At 46.5% G+C, this 23,445-nt stretch overlaps 1 protein-coding gene across 1 annotated transcript in view; it reads right to left on the bottom strand.

Moving 5' to 3' along the window:
- Positions 1 to 5,943: 5,943 nt before the first annotated feature.
- The window catches only part of LOC106573736 (uncharacterized), a 45,123-nt gene continuing 27,621 nt past the window's right edge, over positions 5,944 to 23,445 (bottom strand). The window contains 10 exon segments of the mRNA XM_082962388.1: positions 5,944 to 6,317; positions 7,022 to 7,126; positions 9,147 to 9,257; positions 11,888 to 12,241; positions 13,022 to 13,096; positions 15,105 to 15,141; positions 15,424 to 15,528; positions 15,628 to 16,372; positions 16,745 to 16,851; positions 22,771 to 23,241. Of these exon segments, the coding sequence (XP_082818514.1) occupies positions 6,097 to 6,317; positions 7,022 to 7,126; positions 9,147 to 9,257; positions 11,888 to 12,241; positions 13,022 to 13,096; positions 15,105 to 15,141; positions 15,424 to 15,528; positions 15,628 to 16,372; positions 16,745 to 16,851; positions 22,771 to 23,241 (2,331 nt within the window). The 3' untranslated portion in view covers positions 5,944 to 6,096.

Genomic DNA, 23,445 nt, shown 5'->3' with positions numbered 1-23,445 from the left:
TAGTTCCCCCTACCAACAGTCATGTTGCTCTAGTTCTCCCTACCAACAGTCATGTTGCTCTAGTTCCCCCTACCAACAGTCATGTTGCTCTAGTTCCCCCTACCAACAGTCATGTTGCTCTAGTTCCCTCTACCAACAGTCATGTTTGCTCTAGTTCCCCCTACCAACAGTCATGTTGCTCTAGTTCCCCCTGTCAACAGTCATGTTGCTCTAGTTCCCCCTGTCAACAGTCATGTTGCTCTAGTTCCCCCTACCAACAGTCATGTTGCTCTAGTTCCCCCTACCAACAGTCATGTTGCTCTAGTTCCCCCTAAGCAACAGTCATGTTTGCTCTAGTTCCCCCTAGGCAACAGTCATGTTGCTCTAGTTCCCCCTACCAACAGTCATGTTGCTCTAGTTCCCCCTACCAACAGTCATGTTGCTCTAGTTCCCCCTACCAACAGTCATGTTTGCTCTAGTTCCCCCTACCAACAGTCATGTTGCTCTAGTTCCCCCTACCAACAGTCATGTTGCTCTAGTTCCCCCTACCAACAGTCATGTTGCTCTAGTTCTCCCTACCAACAGTCATGTTGCTCTAGTTCCCCCTACCAACAGTCATGTTGCTCTAGTTCCCCCTACCAATAGTCATGTTTGCTCTAGTTCCCCCTACCAACAGTCATGTTGCTCTAGTTCCCTCTACCAACAGTCATGTTGCTCTAGTTCCCCCTACCAACAGTCATGTTGCTCTAGTTCCCCCTGTCAACAGTCATGTTGCTCTAGTTCCCCCTGTCAACAGTCATGTTGCTCTAGTTCCCCCTACCAACAGTCATGTTGCTCTAGTTCCCCCTACCAACAGTCATGTTTGCTCTAGTTCCCCCTAGGCAACAGTCATGTTTGCTCTAGTTCCCCCTAGGCAACAGTCATGTTGCTCTAGTTCCCCCTACCAACAGTCATGTTGCTCTAGTTCCCCCTACCAACAGTCATGTTGCTCTAGTTCCCCCTACCAACAGTCATGTTTGCTCTAGTTCCCCCTACCAACAGTCATGTTGCTCTAGTTCCCCCTACCAACAGTCATGTTGCTCTAGTTCCCCCTACCAACAGTCATGTTGCTCTAGTTCCCCCTACCAACAGTCATGTTGCTCTAGTTCCCCCTGTCAACAGTCATGTTGCTCTAGTTCCCCCTACCAACAGTCATGTTGCTCTAGTTCCCCCTACCAACAGTCATGTTGCTCTAGTTCCCCCTACCAACAGTCATGTTGCTCTAGTTCCCCCTGTCAACAGTCATGTTTGCTCTAGTTCCCCCTACCAACAGTCATGTTGCTCTAGTTCCCCCTACCAACAGTCATGTTGCTCTAGTTCCCCCTACCAATAGTCATGTTTGCTCTAGTTCCCCCTACCAACAGTCATGTTGCTCTAGTTCCCTATACCAACAGTCATGTTTGCTCTAGTTCCCCCTACCAACAGTCATGTTGCTCTAGTTCCCCCTGTCAACAGTCATGTTGCTCTAGTTCCCCCTGTCAACAGTCATGTTGCTCTAGTTCCCCCTACCAACAGTCATGTTGCTCTAGTTCCCCCTACCAACAGTCATGTTTGCTCTAGTTCCCCCTAGGCAACAGTCATGTTTGCTCTAGTTCCCCCTAGGCAACAGTCATGTTGCTCTAGTTCCCCCTACCAACAGTCATGTTGCTCTAGTTCCCCCTACCAACAGTCATGTTGCTCTAGTTCCCCCTACCAACAGTCATGTTTGCTCTAGTTCCCCCTACCAACAGTCATGTTGCTCTAGTTCCCCCTACCAACAGTCATGTTGCTCTAGTTCCCCCTACCAACAGTCATGTTGCTCTAGTTCCCCCTACCAACAGTCATGTTGCTCTAGTTCCCCCTACCAACAGTCATGTTGCTCTAGTTCCCCCTACCAACAGTCATGTTGCTCTAGTTCCCCCTGCCAACAGTCATGTTGCTCTAGTTCCCCCTACCAACAGTCATGTTGCTCTAGTTCCCCCTACCAACAGTCATGTTGCTCTAGTTCCCCCTACCAACAGTCATGTTGCTCTAGTTCCCCCTGTCAACAGTCATGTTTGCTCTAGTTCCCCCTACCAACAGTCATGTTGCTCTAGTTCCCCCTACCAACAGTCATGTTGCTCTAGTTCCTCCTACCAACAGTCATGTTTGCTCTAGTTCCCCCTACCAACAGTCATGTTTGCTCTAGTTCCCCCTACCAACAGTCATGTTGCTCTAGTTCCCCCTACCAACAGTCATGTTTGCTCTAGTTTCCCCTACCAACAGTCATGTTGCTCTAGTTCCCCCTACCAACAGTCATGTTGCTCTAGTTCCCCCTACCAACAGTCATGTTGCTCTAGTTCCCCCTACCAACAGTCATGTTTGCTCTAGTTCCCCCTACCAACAGTCATGTCGCTCTAGTTCCCCCTACCAACAGTCATGTCGCTCTAGTTCCCCGTCAACACTCATGTCGCCCTAGTTCCCCCTGTCAACAGTCATGTCGCTCTAATTCCCCCTACCAACACTCATGTTTGCCCTAGTTCCCCCTACCAACAGTCATGTTTGCTCTAGTTCCCCCTACCAACAGTCATGTTTGCTCTAGTTCCCCCTACCAACAGTCATGTTTGCTCTAGTTCCCCCTGTCAACAGTCATGTTGCTCTAGTTCCCCCTGTCAACAGTCATGTTGCTCTAGTTCCCCCTGTCAACAGTCATGTTGCTCTAGTTCCCCCTGTCAACAGTCATGTTGCTCTAGTTCCCCCTACCAACAGTCATGTTTGCTCTAGTTCCCCCTACCAACAGTCATGTTGCTCTAGTTCCCCCTACCAACAGTCATGTTGCTCTAGTTCCCCCTACCAACAGTCATGTTGCTCTAGTTCCCCCTACCAACAGTCATGTTGCTCTAGTTCCCCCTACCAACAGTCATGTTGCTCTAGTTCCCCCTACCAACAGTCATGTTGCTCTAGTTCCCCCTACCAACAGTCATGTTTGCTCTAGTTCCCCCTACCAACAGTCATGTTTGCTCTAGTTCCCCCTACCAACAGTCATGTTTGCTCTAGTTCCCCCTACCAACACTCATGTTGCTCTAGTTCCCCCTACCAACAGTCATGTTTGCTCTAGTTCCCCCTACCAACAGTCATGTTGCTCTAGTTCCCCCTACCAACAGTCATGTTGCTCTAGTTCCCCCTGTCAACAGTCATGTTTGCTAAAATTGCCCCTACCAACAGTCATGTTGCTCTAGTTCCCCCTACCAACAGTCATGTTGCTCTAGTTCCCCCTGTCAACAGTCATGTTTGCTCTAGTTCCCCCTACCAACAGTCATGTTGCTCTAGTTCCCCCTACCAACAGTCATGTTGCTCTAGTTCCCCCTACCAACAGTCATGTTTGCTCTAGTTCCCCCTACCAACAGTCATGTTGCTCTAGTTCCCCCTACCAACACTCATGTCGCTCTAGTTCCCCCTACCAACAGTCATGTCGCTCTAGTTCCCCCTACCTACAGTCATGTCGCTCTAGTTCCCCCTGTCAACACTCATGTTGCCCTAGTTCCCCCTGTCAACAGTCATGTCGCTCTAGTTCCCCCTACCAACACTCATGTTTGCCCTAGTTCCCCCTACCAACAGTCATGTTGCTCTAGTTCCCCCTACCAACATTCATGTTTGCTCTAGTTCCCCCTACCAACAGTCATGTTGCTCTAGTTCCCCCTACCAACAGTCATGTTTGCTCTAGTTCCCCCTACCAACACTCATGTTTGCCCTAGTTCCCCCTACCAACAGTCATGTTTGCTCTAGTTCCCCCTACCAACACTCATGTTTGCCCTAGTTCCCCCTACCAACAGTCATGTTGCTCTAGTTCCCCCTACCAACAGTCATGTTGCTCTAGTTCCCCCTACCAACAGTCATGTTGCTCTAGTTCCCCCTGTCAACAGTCATGTTGCTCTAGTTCCCCCTGTCAACAGTCATGTTGCTCTAGTTCCCCCTGTCAACAGTCATGTTGCTCTAGTTCCCCCTGTCAACAGTCATGTTGCTCTAGTTCCCCCTGTCAACAGTCATGTTGCTCTAGTTCCCCCCTGTCAACAGTCATGTTGCTCTAGTTCCCCCTGTCAACAGTCATGTTGCTCTAGTTCCCCCTGTCAACAGTCATGTTGCTCTAGTTCCCCCTGTCAACAGTCATGTTGCTCTAGTTCCCCCTGTCAACAGTCATGTTGCTCTAGTTCCCCCTGTCAACAGTCATGTTGCTCTAGTTCCCCCTGTCAACAGTCATGTCGCTCTAGTTCCCCCTACCAACAGTCATGTTTGCTCTAGTTCCCCCTACCAACAGTCATGTTGCTCTAGTTCCCCCTACCAACAGTCATGTTGCTCTAGTTCCCCCTGTCAACAGTAATGTTTGGTCAACAGTCATGTTGCTCTAGTTCCCCCTGTCAACAGTCATGTTGCTCTAGTTCCCCCTGTCAACAGTCATGTTGCTCTAGTTCCCCCTGTCAACAGTCATGTTGCTCTAGTTCCCCCTGTCAACAGTCATGTTGCTCTAGTTCCCCCTGTCAACAGTCATGTTGCTCTAGTTCCCCCTGTCAACAGTCATGTTGCTCTAGTTCCCCCTGTCAACAGTCATGTTGCTCTAGTTCCCCCTGTCAACAGTCATGTTGCTCTAGTTCCCCCTGTCAACAGTCATGTTGCTCTAGTTCCCCCTACCAACAGTCATGTTTGCTCTAGTTCCCCCTACCAACAGTCATGTTGCTCTAGTTCCCCCTACCAACAGTCATGTTGCTCTAGTTCCCCCTGTCAACAGTCATGTTTGCTAAAATTGCCCCTACCAACAGTCATGTTGCTCTAGTTCCCCCTGTCAACAGTAATGTTTGCTCTAGTTCCCCCTACCAACAGTCATGTTGCTCTAGTTCCCCCTACCAACAGTCATGTTGCTCTAGTTCCCCCTACCAACAGTCATGTTTGCTCTAGTTCCCCCTACCAACAGTCATGTCGCTCTAGTTCCCCCTACCAACACTCATGTCGCTCTAGTTCCCCCTACCAACAGTCATGTTTGCCCTAGTTCCCCCTACCAACAGTCATGTTGCTCTAGTTCCCCCTACCAACATTCATGTTTGCTCTAGTTCCCCCTACCAACAGTCATGTTGCTCTAGTTCCCCCTACCAACAGTCATGTTTGCTCTAGTTCCCCCTACCAACACTCATGTTTGCCCTAGTTCCCCCTACCAACAGTCATGTTTGCTCTAGTTCCCCCTACCAACACTCATGTTTGCCCTAGTTCCCCCTACCAACAGTCATGTTGCTCTAGTTCCCCCTACCAACAGTCATGTTGCTCTAGTTCCCCCTGTCAACAGTCATGTTGCTCTAGTTCCCCCTGTCAACAGTCATGTTGCTCTAGTTCCCCCTGTCAACAGTCATGTTGCTCTAGTTCCCCCTACCAACAGTCATGTTGCTCTAGTTCCCCCTGTCAACAGTCATGTTGCTCTAGTTCCCCCTACCAGCAGTCATGTTGCTCTAGTTCCCCCTACCAGCAGTCATGTTGCTCTAGTTCCCCCTACCAACAGTCATGTTGCTCTAGTTCCCCCTACCAACAGTCATGTTTGCTCTAGTTCCCCTACCAACACTCATGTTGCTCTAGTTCCCCCTACCAACACTCATGTTGCTCTAGTTCCCCCTACCAACAGTCATGTTGCTCTAGTTCCCCCTACCAACAGTCATGTTGCTCTAGTTCCCCCTACCAACAGTCATGTTGCTCTAGTTCCCCCTACCAACAGTCATGTTTGCTCTAGTTCCCCCTACCAACACTCATGTTGCTCTAGTTCCCCCTACCAACACTCATGTTGCTCTAGTTCCCCCTACCAACAGTCATGTTGCTCTAGTTCCCCCTGTCAACAGTCATGTTGCTCTAGTTCCCCCTACCAACAGTCATGTTGCTCTAGTTCCCCCTACCAACAGTCATGCATACCAGCAGTGATGACAGTGCTCTTGATGACACTTCAGAATCTACTTTTTAATAATTATTAACAAGTATAGGTATGGATTTACGCTCTTTAAAACATTTTGTTCATAATTTGTTTATTTTTTTACATAATCTGGCGTGCAAGGCAAAGGTAGACATGATAGAAAATAGACTCTGCGCAGGTCAGTCCATGTGTTTCTCCATTAAGGGGGGTTCAGTTCTTTGGTCTGATGTTTCTGCCTGCGCTGTGTGCTGCTGTGAGACCATCTCACCCCTCTTCTCTGCTGTGCTCTTTCCCTCTACCTGACTGGCCCCCACTGGGCTTGGCCCTGGCTTGTCTTCTGTTACCGGCCGGCTGTCTGTCCCCTCACCCTCTCCAGTCCTCTCTTTCCCTGCTTCACCTGCTGTTTGGATGATTAGACAAAGCAGAGATGAGATTTTTAATCTCAAAGACAACACAGAACAAGATGGAACCTGCCTTTTTACAGGCAGAAAGATAAACCTAACAAAGTTTGAAAGAAAAGAAAAGCAATTGTTTCTTGATTAGATTATTATTATTCAAGCCATAATTTCTGTTTAATCCAAAACGAGGTAATTCTAGACTTTAATATCTGGCACTTTATAGCATGCTGTGATGTAGATATTGACTGGGGGCTGCATGAGGGTTGTGGGCATAATGATGAAGCATGGCTTTAATAAATCTTTCACATTAATTGTACCATAGGGGACCTGATATCTAGTCCTCCTCCAGCCCTGTAATTGAAGGTGATTGGTATATGAGATGTAATAGGATGGTAATGTCTCTAAAGTGCATGTGGTGCTGAGGGCCTGGTGGGTGAGTTATTTTTTACAGACAAATAGAGGTGGACAAAGCAGAGGGAGGAGGAGCAAGTGGGCATATGCCCATTAGGCCAAGGCTGATAGGCCCCAAACTAAACATTTGTACATTTGGCACAGTGCCTCAAGAAGTGCATCCATTTTACAACCATACACTCATCTTCAAAATATCTTGACTCAGTCTACCTTTCAAACCATATGTTCAGTCAGCAACTGTTCTTATTTGTCTTATTTCCCCCGCCGATGCCTGCACCCCTGCCCCCATACTCACCCTCCTCTCCCTCTAGCTGGATCTCACTACAGGTAGGGAGCTCCCCCAGGTTGGTCCGTTTCTGGACTGGTGACTTCTGCAACCATGGCAACGCTGCCTTCAGCTCTGATGGGAGGGAGGAAGAGTAAAGATGAACAACCTGCCTCAAATACATAATGTAACAGGGCGTCAATGAACACATTTAGGCTTTTCGATGTATTTGTACACAGTGACGCATATATGTTTTTAGTGAAGTGCTACCATAGGGGAAGGTGGAAAGGATGAGAGACTTTATTTGGATCCCCATTAGCTTTTTCTGAAGCAGCAGCTACTCTTCCTGGGTTCCACAAAAAACACAGAACATGACAGCTAAAAAAACACTGATAGACAAGGACAGTCACACAAATTTTAAATACAACGACATACAAACAATACAACAAAATATTATCCAAACAATATAGCTAAGAAATGATGTGTGTGTTAGAGTGTGTCTGTGTGTTTGTCCCCTCACACTCCCTGCTGTTCCATGAGATGTTGTTTAAATCATTTTTATAAGGTCATTTTGCTGTTTGCTTGAGTAATTTGGGATGGAAGGGAGTTCCATGCCATCATGGCTCTGTATAATACTGTGCCTTGCCGTGAATTATTTTTGGACTTGGGACTGTGAAGAGACCCCTGGTCGCATATCTTGTGGGGTATGTATGAGTATCTAAGCTGAATGTTATTTGATTATGCAGACAATCTGGAATTTTCATCACAGTAATATTTGTCATAAAAACTAGAAGAGATGCAGTTAATCTCTCATCAACCCTCAAGCAGGAAAAACTGGCATGCATGTTGTTGATGTTAGTTCTGTATGTGCAGTTAAGGGCAAGGTGTGCTGCTCTGTTTCCAGCCAACTGCAGTTTGCTAGTTTTTTTTTTCAGCACTTGACCATATTACCGGACAATAATCAAGATGGGACAAGACCAGAGTCTGAACAACTAGTACAGTTGATGTTTGTGTCAGAAAAGGCAGAACATCTTTTTATAACAGATATACCCCTTCCCATCTTCACACACTCCTCCCCATCTTCACACACACCTCCCCATCTTCACACACCCCTCCCCATCTCCACACACCCCTCCCCACCTTCACACACCCCTCCCCATCTTCACACACCCCTCCCCATCTTCACACACCCCTCCCCATCTTCACACACTCCTCCCCATCTTCACACACTCCTCCCCATCTTCACAAACTCCTCCCCATCTTCCACAAACTCCTCCCCACCTTCACACACCCCTCCCCATCTTCACACACCCCTCCCCATCTTCACAAACTCCTCCCCATCTTCACAACAACTTTGTCAACATGAGTTGACCATGATAATTGACCATCCAGTGTTATACCCAGGAGTATAGCTTCCTCAACTTGCTCAATAATCACACCCTTTATGCACAACTCCTGTTGAAGTTTTATAGAATGCTTTAAACAAAATGTATTTAGATGTATTTAACACCAGTTTATTATTTATCACCCATTCTGATACTGACTGCAACTCCTTATTTAGAATTTCAGTGAGCTCACTGACTTAAGGTGCGGACCTGTAGTCTGGAATCATCCGCATGCATAGTCATTATAGCTTTGTGTAAGACCAGTGGCAAATCATTTGTCCCCCCGCAAAAATTGAGAAGAGTAACGGCCAAAGGCAACTACCCAGAGGGACACCGCAGTGTACATATCTCATGTTTGAGAAGCTTCCATTGAAGAACAAACATGTGATGTAAAGCCATAGCAGGTAGGTTTCTTCATTAACAATTTATGTTCAGTAACATCAAAGGATGCACTGAAATCTAACAATACAGCTCCAACTATCATCTTATTATCCTTTTTTTACCAATCATCAGTCATCTGAGTCAATGAAGTACAAATTGAGTGCCCTTCTCTATAGGCATGCTAAAAGTCAGTAGTTAACTTGTTCTCTGAAAAACTATAAAACACTTCACAACAGAGAAAACACTGACATGACTGGGCAACATCATTTCTAGAGCCATATACAGTACAGTATATACACACAGTATAGTCTTTGTATATGGCTTTGATCATCTGCAGTAACCAGTGGTATACAGCAGGAGGTGTTCTCTCTCTCTGCTGACGAGCTCACCTTCGGGGTCCAGCAGAGCAGCATGTTCCTGGAGGAGCGAGTCCTCGTAGACGGACACAGCTCTCCGCTGGGGAGAGGGCTTCATGCGGGTCTGGGGTTTAGGAAGGCTTTCTAGGGGATGACCAAGACACACAGGAGTTAGATACACAATCACACACACAGTGACACCAACACACAACTCGCGGTGGATTTAGGCTTGACACTTAAGTCACAGTGACATTCATGTCCAAAAAGACCAGAGCAGGCATACTCAACACATGTTTGGGATGCCATCCTCTGACATAATGTGGACCCAAATAACATCAGGGTGCTACATATTGGTGGTGGACTGTGCAATATACTGTACATTAATGTCATTCAGTCATTCAGCTAATGCACTCTTGAGTCAAAACCAATACAGTCCGACTTCTGGCAAATGGACTCCCAGGATTGATATCAGGATTGATATCTCACTTTGATTATGTAAAATAATCTTTCTAATACAGACAAGTGCATTAGGTGCTGCCATGCACAAAATATGTTACAGTATATGAAAACAAAGAGAGATACCAAAGTAATTATTATGCTCTGAGCATTCACTGTGATTGCATTATTTCATAGTAAGTTTATAATGAAAGACAAAGCATCAGAGAGAGTGGGAGAGACAAAGCATCAGAGAGAGTGGGAGAGACAAAGCATCAGAGAGAGTGGGAGAGACAAAGCATCAGAGAGAGTGGGAGAGACAAAGCATCAGAGAGAGTGGGAGAGACAAAGCATCAGAGAGAGTGGGAGAGACAAAGCATCAGAGAGAGTGGGAGAGACAAAGCATCAGAGAGAGTGGGAGAGACAAAGCATCAGAGAGAGTGGGAGAGACAAAGCATCAGAGAGAGTGGGAGAGACAAAGCATCAGAGAGAGTGGGAGAGGGAACAGGGAACAAAGGGAACAGATACAGAACATAAAACAAGCTTGGTATTTTTCTGCACAGACAGAAAAAAGATAGTCAAGTATTTTTTCACAAATGAATGTGGTCAGTCCTGGAAAGAAGAGAAGTGAGTGATACTGTATGTACAGTGCATTCGGAAAGTATTCAGACCCCTTCTCTTTTTTCTACATTTTGTTATGTTATGCGCTATTCTAAAATAAAAATAAAAAATCCCTCATGAATCTACACATAATACCCCATAATAACAAAGTGAAAACGTATTTACATAAGCATTCAGACCCTTTGCTATGAGACTCGAAATTGAGCTCATGTGCATCCTGTTTCCATTGATCATCCTTGAGATGTTTCTACAACTTGATTGGAGTCCACCTGCGGTAAATTCAATTGATTGGACATGATTTGGAAAAGCACACACCTGTCTATATAATGTCCCACAGTTGACAGTGCATGTCAGAGCAAAAACCAAGCCATAAGGTCGAAGGAATTGTCCATAGAGCTCCGAGACAGGATTGTGTCGAGGCACAGATCTGGGGAAGGGTACCAAAACATTTCTGCAGCATTGAATGTCCCCAAAAACACAATGGCCTCCATCATTCTTAATTCGAAGAAGTTTAGAACCACCAGGACTCTTCCTAGAGCTGGCTGCCCAGCCAAACTGAGCAATCGGGGGATAAGGGCCTTGGTCAGGGAGGTGACCAAGAACCCCATGGTTACTCTGACAGAGCTCCAGAGTTCATCTCTGGAACTCTGTCAGAGTGACTATCAGGTTCTGTGGAGATGGGAGAATCTTCCAGAAGGACAACCATCTCTGCAGCACTCCACCAATCAGGCCTTTATGGTAGTGTGGACAGACGGAAGCCCCTCCTCAATAAAAGGCACATGACAGCCCGTTTGGAGTTTGCCAAAAGGCACCTGAAGGACTCTCAGACCATGACAAACAAAATTCTCTGGTCTGATGAAACCAAGATTGAACTCTATGGCCTGAATGCCAAGCGTCACATCTGGAGGAAATCTGGCACCATCCCTATGGTGAAGCATGGTGGTGGCAGCATCATTCTGTGGGGATGTTTTCAGCAGCAAGGACTGGGAGACTAATCAGGATCGAGGGAAAGATGAAGGGAGCAAAGTACAGAGAGATCCTTGATGAAAACCTGCTCCAGAGTGCTCAGGACTGGGGCAAAGGTTCACTTTCCAACAGGACAACAACCCTAAGCACACAGCCAAGACAACGCAGAAGTGGCTTCAGGACAAGTCTCTGAATGTGCTTGAGTGGCCCAGCCAGACCCCGGACTTGAACCTGATCTACATCTCTGGAGAGACCTGATAATAACTGTGCAGCAATGCTCCCCATCCAACCTGACAGAGCTTGAGAGGATATGCAGAGAAGAATCGGAGAAACTCCACAAATGCAGGTGTGCCAAGCTTGTACCCAAGAAGACTGAAGGCTTATAATCGCTGCTCAAGGTTTCTTCAACAAAGTACTGAGTAAATGAAACCAGTACGGGAAAAAAAATGTATGAAATGTATGCATTCACTACTGTAAGTCGCTCTGGATAAGAGCGTCTACTAAATGACTAAAATGTAAATGTAAAATGTAAATGGTCTGAATACTTACGTAAATGTTATATATCTGTTTTTTTATTTAGAATAAATGTGCAAAAATGTATAACCTGTTTTTGCTTTGTCATTATGGGGTATTGTGTGTAGATTTATGAGGGGGAAAAACGATTTAGTCAATTTTAGAATAAGGCTTCAACATAACAAAATGTGGAAAAAGTAAAGGGGTCTGAATACTTTCCAAATGCACCGTATGTATACCTTCAGTGACTGATTGTGCTCTCTCAGTGCGCTCCCTGCTCTCCAGAGAGCTGGGGTCCCTGTGTGGCGATGGGGCAGGGGGAGTCTCCTTGCGGGAGGAAGGACTGGGCGGCTCACTCTGGCTCTGGGACAGCTCTGGCTCTGCTGGCTGGGTCTGGGTCTCCGTGGCTGTGTTGGGCTGCCGTAGGAACCCCGGGGATGTCCTAGCGGCAGCAGGGTGCTGCTGGGGGGCTGGGAGAGGGGGTTTGGCTGCCACTGTGGGTTTGGGAGGGAGGGGGCCGATGGGACGTCCTGGGAGGAGGGGCTTGTCTGTTCTGAGAGCCTCCACGCCTGCTCTGATTGGCCGCCTGGTGTCTGAGGGGAGAAGGGAGGTTGCACTGAAGTTATTACTTCAACATTATATTTACATAAAGGCTTGGAGCAGGGGCGGGAAAACTTTTTGGCTCGAGGGCCACATCGGGATTTTGAAATTCAACGGAGGGACGCTTTTTTTGGGGGACAATTGTTTGTTAAAATCAATTTGCGGGGACCTCCCGAGTGGCGCAGCGGTCTAAGGCACTGCATTGCAGTGCTTGAGGCGTCACTACAGACCCGGGTTCGATCCCAGGCTGTGTCACAGCTGGCGGTGACTGGGAGACCTATGAGGCGGCATACAATTGGCCCAGCGTCGTCCGGGTTAGGAAAGGGTTTGGCAGGCCGAGATTTACTTGTCCCATCGCGCTCTAGCAACTCCTGTGGCAGGCTGGGTGCATGCACTCTGACACGGTCGCCAGGAGTACGGTTTTTCCTCCGACACATTGGTGCGGCTGGCTTCCGGATTAAGTGGGCAGTGCGGCTTGGCTGGGTCTTGTTTCTTGACCTTCGCCTCTCCTGAGTCCGTATGGGAGTTGCAGCGACGGGACAAGACTGTAACTACCTACCAATAGGATACCATGAAATTGGGGAGAAAAAAGGGGTAAAAAAATACAAATAAAACATTTATTTGTATTTTATTTATTTTTTGTCTCGCGGGCCGGATTGATGTCCTCTGCCTGGCCGGATACGTACTTTGCCCCCCCCCCCCCCCTTTGGCTTGGAGTATAGATGGATATATTACATGGACATCCATTCACCAGCTTTAAGTGTCAGAATTACCTGAAGCTGATGTGGACATAGTGCGAGGCTTCATGGACGTGGGTGGTGGTTCAGGTTTTTTGTCAAGAATTGCACCTGAGAAAGAGTAGAGGATTATAGCAAAATGGGAGGTTCACCTACAAATACTATGAGCCCCTCCATACTTGAAGCAGTCTGACACACAACATAAACAAGAAATCCACACAAAAAACAGCTAAGGGAGCTTTCACTGTTATCTTTAGAGCACAAGCCATTGGCTGATAGTGCTGAGTTCCCCTCTGAGTGAATGTGTGAACTGACCCCTGACCTCCAGCACTGAGTGACAAAGGGCAGTAATAACTCCCATGCTAGCCGGTCTGCGTTGCTCGAACTTCCCATGAACCTCTCTGGCCTGCTCTAACCTCAGGGTCAACATCAGTCACCACCCAGCTAGCACATAACGTTCTGAGAACCATATGTTTCTTAGAGCTTGGTGAGAGCGTGGTTGTCCTATGGTTATTTAGCATACAGCCTTCCCACAACATTCTGGAAATGGTGCAGGATAGTTGCTTGGCTTTGGAACATTCTCACCACAGATAAGGAACTTGACAAAATAACGTTATTTTCTTGGTATTTAATTGGTTTAACAGAACGTTTCCTAAAAGTATCAAACATTTTTGGTAATGTTCTAGGAATGTTCTCCAACTGGTTTGACATTGGGAATGTTCTCAAATAGTTCAGAGAACATTTAGAAACAACCCACTGGGCACAAACTGGTTGAATCAATGTTGTTTCCATGTCATTTCAATTAAATATGTTGAACAAACATGGAATAGACATTGAATTGATGTCTGAGCCCATTGTGAACGTTCTTCTGTGGGAATTTCAGTACTTCAGCATAACTTTTCCTCATGGTTCTATTTAAAGTGATGTTCTTCGAACATTAAGAAAACTTTCCAGAAAAACCACAAGAAAACATTAGTAACGTTCAAAGAATGTTATTGAAAAACATATACATTCCGTTCTCAGCGTCAACAAAACTCTCTCTATCCTTTATCTTTTTAAGTGTGTTCAGGTGTGTTGGCCGTGCCCACTAAATGGCCACACCTGATCTTAATGAGTGCTTGTTTCCTTTGAAATTGTGTCTGTTTGAATAGACTAAACTGAACAGCTTTGTACGCGTTAAAACATGGCATGCTTGCGCCATCCTGGTGGTGCAGTGGACTAATTCCATGGATAGAAAACAGAAGATCATAGGTTCATCTCACTGATGCTGTGTCACAATAAAAAAAATTATGTTTGGATGATTAATGTCTAAGCAAATTAATTTCCATGTGTCCTATCTGTGCATAAAGTTATAAACAGTTAACCTAAGCTAGCAGTGTTATTAAAAGTCTTATTGAAACATTCAGTAAAAGTTTTAAGGAAGTTATTCAAAAACCTCAAAATAACCGTTAATAAAACCTCACAGGAAAACTTTCAGGGAACCACAGTAAAACATTCTGAGAACCTCCCTGCAATCTAAAAATGTACATTCCCAGAACAAATGAAATTTTCACTTCCGTTCTCAGAACATTTAAAAAAAAAACATTCTGTTTTACCAGTCAGGAAATGTATGGCTTCGTTCTGAGAACCAATAGGAAACCAAAAACGTACGTTCCCACAACTTCCAAGGAACCAAATGTGCTAGCTGAACACTTTATTTATTTATACATGCAAGATTGATTTCTCTGATGGCCTTTACCTCACTGGGCTTCACACTGGCCTTTACCAGAAATAAGCACAGTTTCTACATTTCTATCAAATTGATCTAGATTCCTTCTTTTCAAGGGGTACACAAGAGGCAAACAACAGCAGTTTACATTTGACAAGCATCTACCGTTAAATCGCATCCCTAGTGCTACAGCAACACTTTTACTTGACAGTCTACAATTCAACAGTTCTAAGAGGAGATATCTACATGTAGCACAACCACCCGACTCTATGTTGACAAAGACTGCACATCCACAGCAAACCTGAGATGCTGTCAAGCTCCCGTCGGCAGCAGGGGATTTGTACATACAGTGTGATGAGTCACACAGGGAGTCCCAGACACACAGCTGAGGAGGTGTGTGGAGTGGCTTACCTTCGGAGTTGGTTTTCCTCAGCTCCTCTTCTTTGTTCTAAAGGAAGATATAAGAGAATGTTATTCATGCGTTATCCTCCCATGTGCTCCTACCTGGACTGATAAGGCACGCTGCAGTGGATAAGCTGCAATATCACAGTCTCAGGATTAGGTACTATACTGAGATATTCACTGCCATGGCACATTACATGAATGTCACAAAGGTGCTGTAATCCTAAATGAATCCCAGCTGGACGCTCGGAACAAAAATAGAGGAAGTAGGGAGGAAGAGAACAGAAAGGGTGGTCCACAACCATCAATATCACACACAAACACACACCTGGCTGGTCTTTGTGTCTGCAGGAGGTGTCTTGGCCACCCCCATGCGGTGGAGCATGACGTGGAGGCGCTGTTCAAAGCTGGATGTGCATTCAGATGCGTGTTTCTGAAAGTGGATGACCAAAAGCATTTTTAGAAATGATGTGCATTTTCTTTAGAACTCACTCCATGTGTTTTCTGATCACTTGTGCAGAGTGGTACCTACCTTTCCGTGTGCGGCAGCGCCATCCTCCAGGCCTGTCAGCAGGATGAGGGACTGGGACTTGCCCTCCCTGAGCGAGCGCCGTGTGGCCTTCAGCCTCCTCTCTCCATCTGGGGTCTTGCTCTTTTCCAGGGTCCGGCTCTTCTCCCTCTCCACCAGGAACCCGCCGACAGGGCTGATGATGGGGCTTGGGGTCAGAGCACTGGGGGACACAGATGTCACCTCCTCCTGGACGGGGGCACTGGTGGGCAGGGTTGTGGGAATGCTGGGGACATCAGAGGGTGCGGCGGGGGCCATGGTGTTGTCCTCTGCTGCTCTTACTGTTTTGGTAGCATCAGAATCATTAACACCGGTCGCCTTAGTACCACTCTCTTCTTCTAACTTCCCCTTTTCTCTCTCCCGCTCTTTCTCTCTCTCCCTCTCTTTTGCCTCCCTGAGCGGTCTGATTAGATCTGCGATGGAGGTCTTTTTGACCTTGCCCTCCGGCCCACCCTCGCCCTTTGCCCCCCGGCCAGCACGGACTTTCTTGAAGGCGAAGAAGTCCCCAAACTTCTTCTTGATGTTTTTGGAGGGGGCGGTGGAAGGGGTGGTGGTTGTGGTAGTAGTGTTGGAGGTTGTTACGGTGGAGGAGGAGGAGGAGGTGATAGAGGAGGGTGGGGCCAGGGCAGACGTGCTGGGAGGGGCAGGGGGGGTGGAGGTCGACGCTGTGGGTTGTGCTTTGTAAGGGACCTCCTCCCTCTGCGCTTTTCTGCAAGTGAGGTGAGGCACAAAACAGCAACAACACTACTGAGTCTCCATTCAGTGGTGGTGCTTGTTCAGTGTTCATACTCTATCTAGTGCTGGGATCAGTGGGATGCTGTGTATTTTGGATACAGTGTTTTTAACCACAGTAGACAAACAGTCTAATACATTCTGTTATCTTTCTGTTGCTACAGTATGTATGCATGGTGTGTGTAGCGATGTTTGTCTACACGGGAGTGTGTGAACATGCATGTGCAGAGGGTGTAGGTGTAGAGAGCTAGTATGAGTGGGTTTGTTTAGTGTGGGTGCATGCAGTACATCTAGTCTGTACGTGTCAGTATGCAAAGGTGTATGCTGTCGGAGGTATACGGATACTTACAGCGGGTCATCATGGATGATCTTCTTAGTGAAGAACTCCTCTACTCCCTCATCCACCCTGCCCATGGTCTCATTGGCTTCATTCTCTTCACGCTCAGCTGCCTGCTCCTGCACACACACACGTACAAAAACACAAACACAAGATCATTGCGACTTAGTATATGAAAAAGTGAAGGCACTGTGGTTCATCTGCCACTGTCAAATCCCTCTGTTGCGTTGCCAAAAAAGAAATGTTTGCTTATTGGCCAAGCCAGCATCGCTTAACCAATAAGATAAGTGGCTTGGAGAATGCCTATGGTAAAAGCATTGTGTGACTGATCAGTGTAGGCTGAGTACACTCTCACACTCACCGTACACATAGTAATTCATATGTTTGACAACAGATATGCAATAAATAAAAATATATGTTCATGAACAAACACGGACAAATACACCCACGCAATCACACACACAATAGATAATCCTCTCTATTCTATAGAACACTGTGTGGTTGTGGCAGAAGCAGTGTGTGCTTCAGGTACCTGGAGAGAACACAACCCCTCAGCCCTGATCCCTCACCATGTGACTGGACCTCTTAGACACACCCTTCCCCAGCACCACTCTCTCCTCTCCCTCCGTTCCAGTCTGAAGAGTAGCTATTTAGTTTGGATCAAAATATGATCATGTAAAAGATGAATTATTCACTGTTATTTAGCAGGCTGGTGGGAAGAGCAGTTCACACTAACTCTCTTCCTGGCTGTCTGTCACTTACTCAGATACAAACAGGCAGTCCATAACATTTTGACCGGTAGTATTGGCTGACCATTTTCAGCAGTGGGAAGAGACAGAGTGAAGGGAAGAGACAGAGTGAAGGGAAGAGACAGAGTGAAGGGAAGAGACAGAGTGAAGGGAAGAGACAGAGTGAAGGGAAGAGACAGAGTGAAGGGAAGAGACAGAGTGAAGGGAAGAGACAGAGTGAAGGGAAGAGACAGAGTGAAGGGAAGAGACAGAGTGAAGGCAAGGACTGTTTTCTCAGTGTCTCTCGCGCGCACGCATGCACATACACAACCACACACAACACACACACACACACACACACACACACACACACACACCACACACACACACACACACACACACACACACACACACACACACACACACACACACACACACACCCACACACACACACCCCCCGAGGGTAGGCTAGTGTTTGAGACGTTGTTCTGTTTTTAGCCAGTCTGTGAGCGTAGCTGCTGCTGAACAGACAGAGAGAGGGGTCTAAGGTGCGGTGGTTACAGTGAGCAGGAGAACCCACCCCTGCAGAACAGAGCTATAGCAACCGTATACAAATGGAGCTCCATGCTGCATGACAAACGGATTATAAATCATTTAGCACTTCTCAGCCAATCAGAGAGCACCGATCCCCATCACTCTATCTTCAGGAAGAGAAAAAGACGTGCCATAAAACACAAGGATGGTGTTTCCACTGATGACTAACAACACACACTAACCCTTACATATACAGTGGGGAGAACAAGTATTTGATATACTGCCGATTTTGCAGGTTTTCCTACTTACAAAGCATGTAGAGGTCTGTAATTTTTTATCATAGGTACACTTCATCTGTGAGAGACGGAATCTAAAACAAAAATCCAGAAAATCACATTGTATGATTTTTAAGTAATTAATTTGCATTTTATTGCATGACATAAGTATTTGATCACCTACCAACCAGTAAGAATTCCAGCTCTCACAGACTTGTTAGTTTTTCTTTAAGAAGCCCTCCTGTTCTCCACTCATTACCTGTATTAACTGCACCGGTTTGAACTCGTTACCTGTATAAAAGACACCTGTCTACACACTCAATCAAACAGACTCTAACCGCTCCACAATGGCCAAGACCAGAGAGCTGTGTAAGGACATCAGGGATAAAATTGTAGACCTGCACAAGGCTGGGATGGGCTACAGGACAATAGGCAAGCAGCTTGGTGAGAAGGCAACAACTGTTGGCGCAATTATTAGAAAATGGAAGAAGTTCAAGATGACGGTCAATCACCCTCGGTCTGGGGCTCCATGCAAGATCTCACCTCGTGGGGCATCAATGATCATGAGGAAGGTGAGGGATCAGCCCAGAACTACACGGCAGGACCTGGTCAATGACCTGAAGAGAGCTGGGACCACAGTCTCAAAGAAAACCATTAGTAACACACTACGCCGTCATGGATTAAAATCCTGCAGCGCACGCAAGGTCTCCCTGCTCAAGCCAGCGCATGTCCAGGCCCATCTGAAGTTTGCTAATGACCATCTGGATGATCCAGAGGAGGAATGGGAGAAGGTCATGTGGTCTGATGAGACAAAAATAGAGCTTTTTGGTCTAAACTCCACTCGCCGTGTTTGGAGGAAGAAGAAGGATGAGTACAACCCCAAGAACACCATCCCAACTGTGAAGCATGGAGGTGGAAATATCATTCTTTGGGGATGTTTTTCTGCAAAGGGGACAGGACGACTGCACCGTATTGAGGGGAGGATGGATGGGGCCATGTATCGCGAGATCTTGGCCAACAACCTCCTTCCCTCAGTAAGAGCATTGAAGATGGGTCGTGGCTGGGTCTTCCAGCATGACAATGACCCGAAACACACAGCCAGGGCAACTAAGGAGTGGCTCCGTAAGAAGCATCTCAAGGTCCTGGAGTGGCCTAGCCAGTTTCCAGACCTGAACCCAATAGAAAATCTTTGGAGGGAGCTGAAAGTCCGTATTGCCCAGCGACAGCCCCCAAACCTGAAGGATCTGGAGAAGGTCTGTATGGAGGAGTGGGCCAAAATCCCTGCTGCAGTGTGTGCGAACCTGGTCAAGAACTACAGGAAACGTATGACCTCTGTAATTGCAAACAAAGGTTTCTGTACCAAATATTAAGTTCTGCTTTTCTGATGTATCAAATACTTATGTCATGCATAAAAATGCAAATTAATTACTTAAAAATCATACAATGTGATCTTCTGGATTTTTGTTTTAGATTCCGTCTCTCACAGTTGAAGTGTACCTATGATAAAAATTACAGACCTCTACATGCTTTGTAAGTAGGAAAACCTGCAAAATCGGCAGTGTATCAAATACTTGTTCTCCCCAATGTACATACATATACCCTGTCTATACATCTAGCACAGCAACACTTTCTTACTGATGGACTGGTAGGTAGAAGGGGGCTGTCTATTGGTTTCTCCCTAATGAAGAAGGGGGCAGGACTTTATTGTCTTTGCAGTGCATTGTCTATTGTGGTAAATAGGACATCAATAGGTGGACTTTTCGCAACTACAGTTCATGTCTATGTAGGTATAGGGCTCTGGTCATCCAATAATGTCTCGCACTAATTCTATAATTAAGCAATAAGGCCAGAGTTGGTGTGGTATATGGCCAATCTACCACGGTTAAGGGCTGTTCTTATGCACGACGCAGCCCTTAGCCGAGGTATATTGGCCATATACCACAAACCCCGAGGTGCCTTATTGCTATTATAAACTGGTTACCAATGTAAATAGAGCAGTAAAAATACATGTTTTGTTATACCCGTGGTATGTGGTCTAATATACCATGGCTGTCAGCCAATCAGCATTCAGGGCTCAAAACACCCAGTTAATAATAGTATATTAACCGTATAAAAAGGAGGGCATAAAATGGAAGACAAATCTCTGACATGTCCTGTCTGATAATATCAGGTCTTGGATTTCAAAGAATCGTCTCCCACACATTCCCAGGGAATCATTCAGTAGGAGTTCCCACCATTTGCAGAATTCAACTGCCAGGCTCTGTCCAATTCCTCATATACCACTAGACTGGCTGTGTTTTGGCTTTAACATAGCACTGAGTGATGGCAAGCGAATGGTTTATGAACAAACCTCAGATGACTCTATTTAGTTCTATAGCTTCCAGTTTATTTCCAGTTAGTCAGCACCTCTACACTAAATCATTTTATCTGGGTGTGCTCCAGCTCCAGCTTTTTATTAAAGCTCAGATGACGACATCAGTTAGTAAGAAGCTCTCTCTCTGCAAGATGTTTTAGGGGGGAGGTAGCTATGCCGTTATAAAAAAATCTAATGCAGATGACCTTACATTTCTCTACAGATGTAATAAAATAAAATGCTACGGACCCAGCAGAATATGCAGTGCCACCACCACCACCAATCACAGTGAGTATTACAGCAGTGTGACAATAGACCCTGTAGACCCTTCCTTCTCCACCGTCAACACAGCCAGCAGCACTCCAACAACCACCACCTGGCCCCACATTTCACCAGGCCATCTAGCTACATTATCACACCTTAGAAACATTCACATAGCATAAACCTGCTTGCGATACACATGCATAAAAACATAGACATGCAAACACAAAAAAAAAGAAATAATTCTGCCTCATAACACACTTCTTCCATTCCATGGATGGGTAAAGCGGTTCTTTCTGCCTCTCATCCTGCCGAAGCTATCTCTGTGGAGTCGTCCTCTCCAGAAAATCTCTGATCAGAGCTGGTCGCCCATCCTGCCTGAATGTACACTGATCCCAGAGACCCAGATAATAACACAGGGTGTAACACACTAACAATTACTATACAATTACTATACAGGAGCACAGGTAACCATGGACAACAGCAATGGATATGCTGTTTCAATTGCGTTACAGACACACAGGTAACCAGGGACAAGAGCACAAGAAATGTAGAAATACACAATTGAGGGCACCTTGAATACAGTCTATTTAACAATGTGGTGGCACTGTGTGCCAGTAATAACAACACAGTGAATACAGACACCTGGTTAATGTGGTATTAACCCATTGCACAGTGTTACCTGCAATAACAACAATGAATCATGCTACAACACCAGTGTAGCACCACTAATGACAATGGCAGGAGGCAAACAGACAGACAGACACATATCATTTTACTAAGAACACCTTGTATCAGCCATTTATATTGAACTAGTTCTGCTTATAAGATGGCTGCAGCATTGTTTTTCACACATAACAGAGAGCTAGCTGTCTGATCAGTTGGCAGAACAGACAGTGTCAGGGGAAACACACACACACACACACACACACACACACACACACACACACACACACACACACACACACACACACACACACACACACACACACACACACACACACACACACACACACACACACACACACACACACACACACACACACACACCCCGACCACTAGAATGCCACCAATCAGCACAGAGCACCCGCTGCTCCTTGTGGGACATTTTAATCAAACACGACAATGAATACATACATGCAAACACAGACACATGACCAGTTCCCACTGACAATCCTTAACAATATTCCACCGTAAAAGAGGGATTGTCCTAAAGGCATTGACAGGAGAGTGATAGTGGAGGGGGTGAGGGGCGGAGAGCCGGTGAGCCCACCTTGATGTAAAAACAGGAATAATACAAATGATACGGCAGTCACACAGAACAGAGCCATCCAGAATCAGTATGGAAAGACAGTGCCCTGTTCTGACAGCTCCCACCCCAACTACTGAGAACCACAGGGACCATCGTTAATGCAGGGGAAAAGATGGAGAAAACACACAGAAATGGCTCCTCAACACATCAACAGCTAAAGCAGCAGCACTGACAAGACGGTGAAATAGAATCAGATAGACAGAGAGAGGGAAAGAGGCTGGAGATGGAGATGAGAGAGAATATCTAGCGCTGCAAGCCACTGACACTGCCTCTGCTGCTGTGGCTGCAATAACCTGAGAACCACCATCAGAACACTGCTTCCCTCCCCCATTCCCTCTCCCTCGCTTTCTCTCGCTCTACCTCCAACATTCTCTCTGCTCTGATCAGATTTTTTTCTCCCCTCATCTCTCTATTTCTCTCCATCCCTTCTCATCTATTCCTCTCTCAGAAAGCAGCTCTGTTGCTACAATTATCCTCTCCCTGCATCCCCCCTCTCTTCCTCTCTCTGTGCCTCCCTCCCTTTCTTCCCTCCATCCCCATCCTCCTTGGTCTGTGATCGTCGTGTTGCCTCTTACCTGGGGCTTGCTGGGCGGCTTGCTGTTCCGGCGGTTGGGTCTGGGCCTGGAGCGGGTGTAGTGCCTCAGTGTGTGGCCTTCGATGGGCAGGTCCATAGGGGGCTGAGGAGGTGCAGGCTCAGGGCGCCGGGAATCACTGTCGCTAAGTGCCGCGGCAGCAGCAAGAGCAGCGGCAGCATCCGCCTCCCTCCCTGTGAGGGAGGGGCCTTCAGGTTTCAGCTGGCCTGCCACTGTGACTGACAATAACGTTGTCGACGAGAGCGCCCACCCACTCCCTCCTACCCCTGAGACCTCCCCTCCTACTTCCTGCTGATAATAAATGCTCTCTTTCGCCTGCTGCTCCGTGTCTACATCTAGCAGACCTGCAGAGAGAGACAGAGAGAGGGGGAGAAAGACGAGAGAGAGGGAATGGTACCAACGTACACTGGCACAGGGTGTGTGATAGAATGCATGTAAAAACAGGACAACTAACTATAATGTGGTGTTATCACACTAAGAAGGGATGTGAGATAGAATGGGAGAGAGAGAGAAGGATGGTGGTTGAGAGAGCGTTGATGAAGAAAGGGAGAGGAGAAGAGGACAAAGAAAAAAAAGCAGAGAGCAAAGCGACAGAAAATATGGATGGAAGAGGAATCAGATGGATGCCTTTAACTATAGGCTTCACGGCACAGAGAA

The sequence above is a fragment of the Salmo salar genome, chromosome 16, assembly GCF_965601325.2.
Source record: "Salmo salar chromosome 16, fSalSal1, whole genome shotgun sequence".
Classification (NCBI taxonomy): Eukaryota; Metazoa; Chordata; class Actinopteri; order Salmoniformes; family Salmonidae; genus Salmo; species Salmo salar.
Note: the sequence above shows the minus strand (reverse complement) of the source record. Positions and strands in the feature narration are given on the sequence as shown.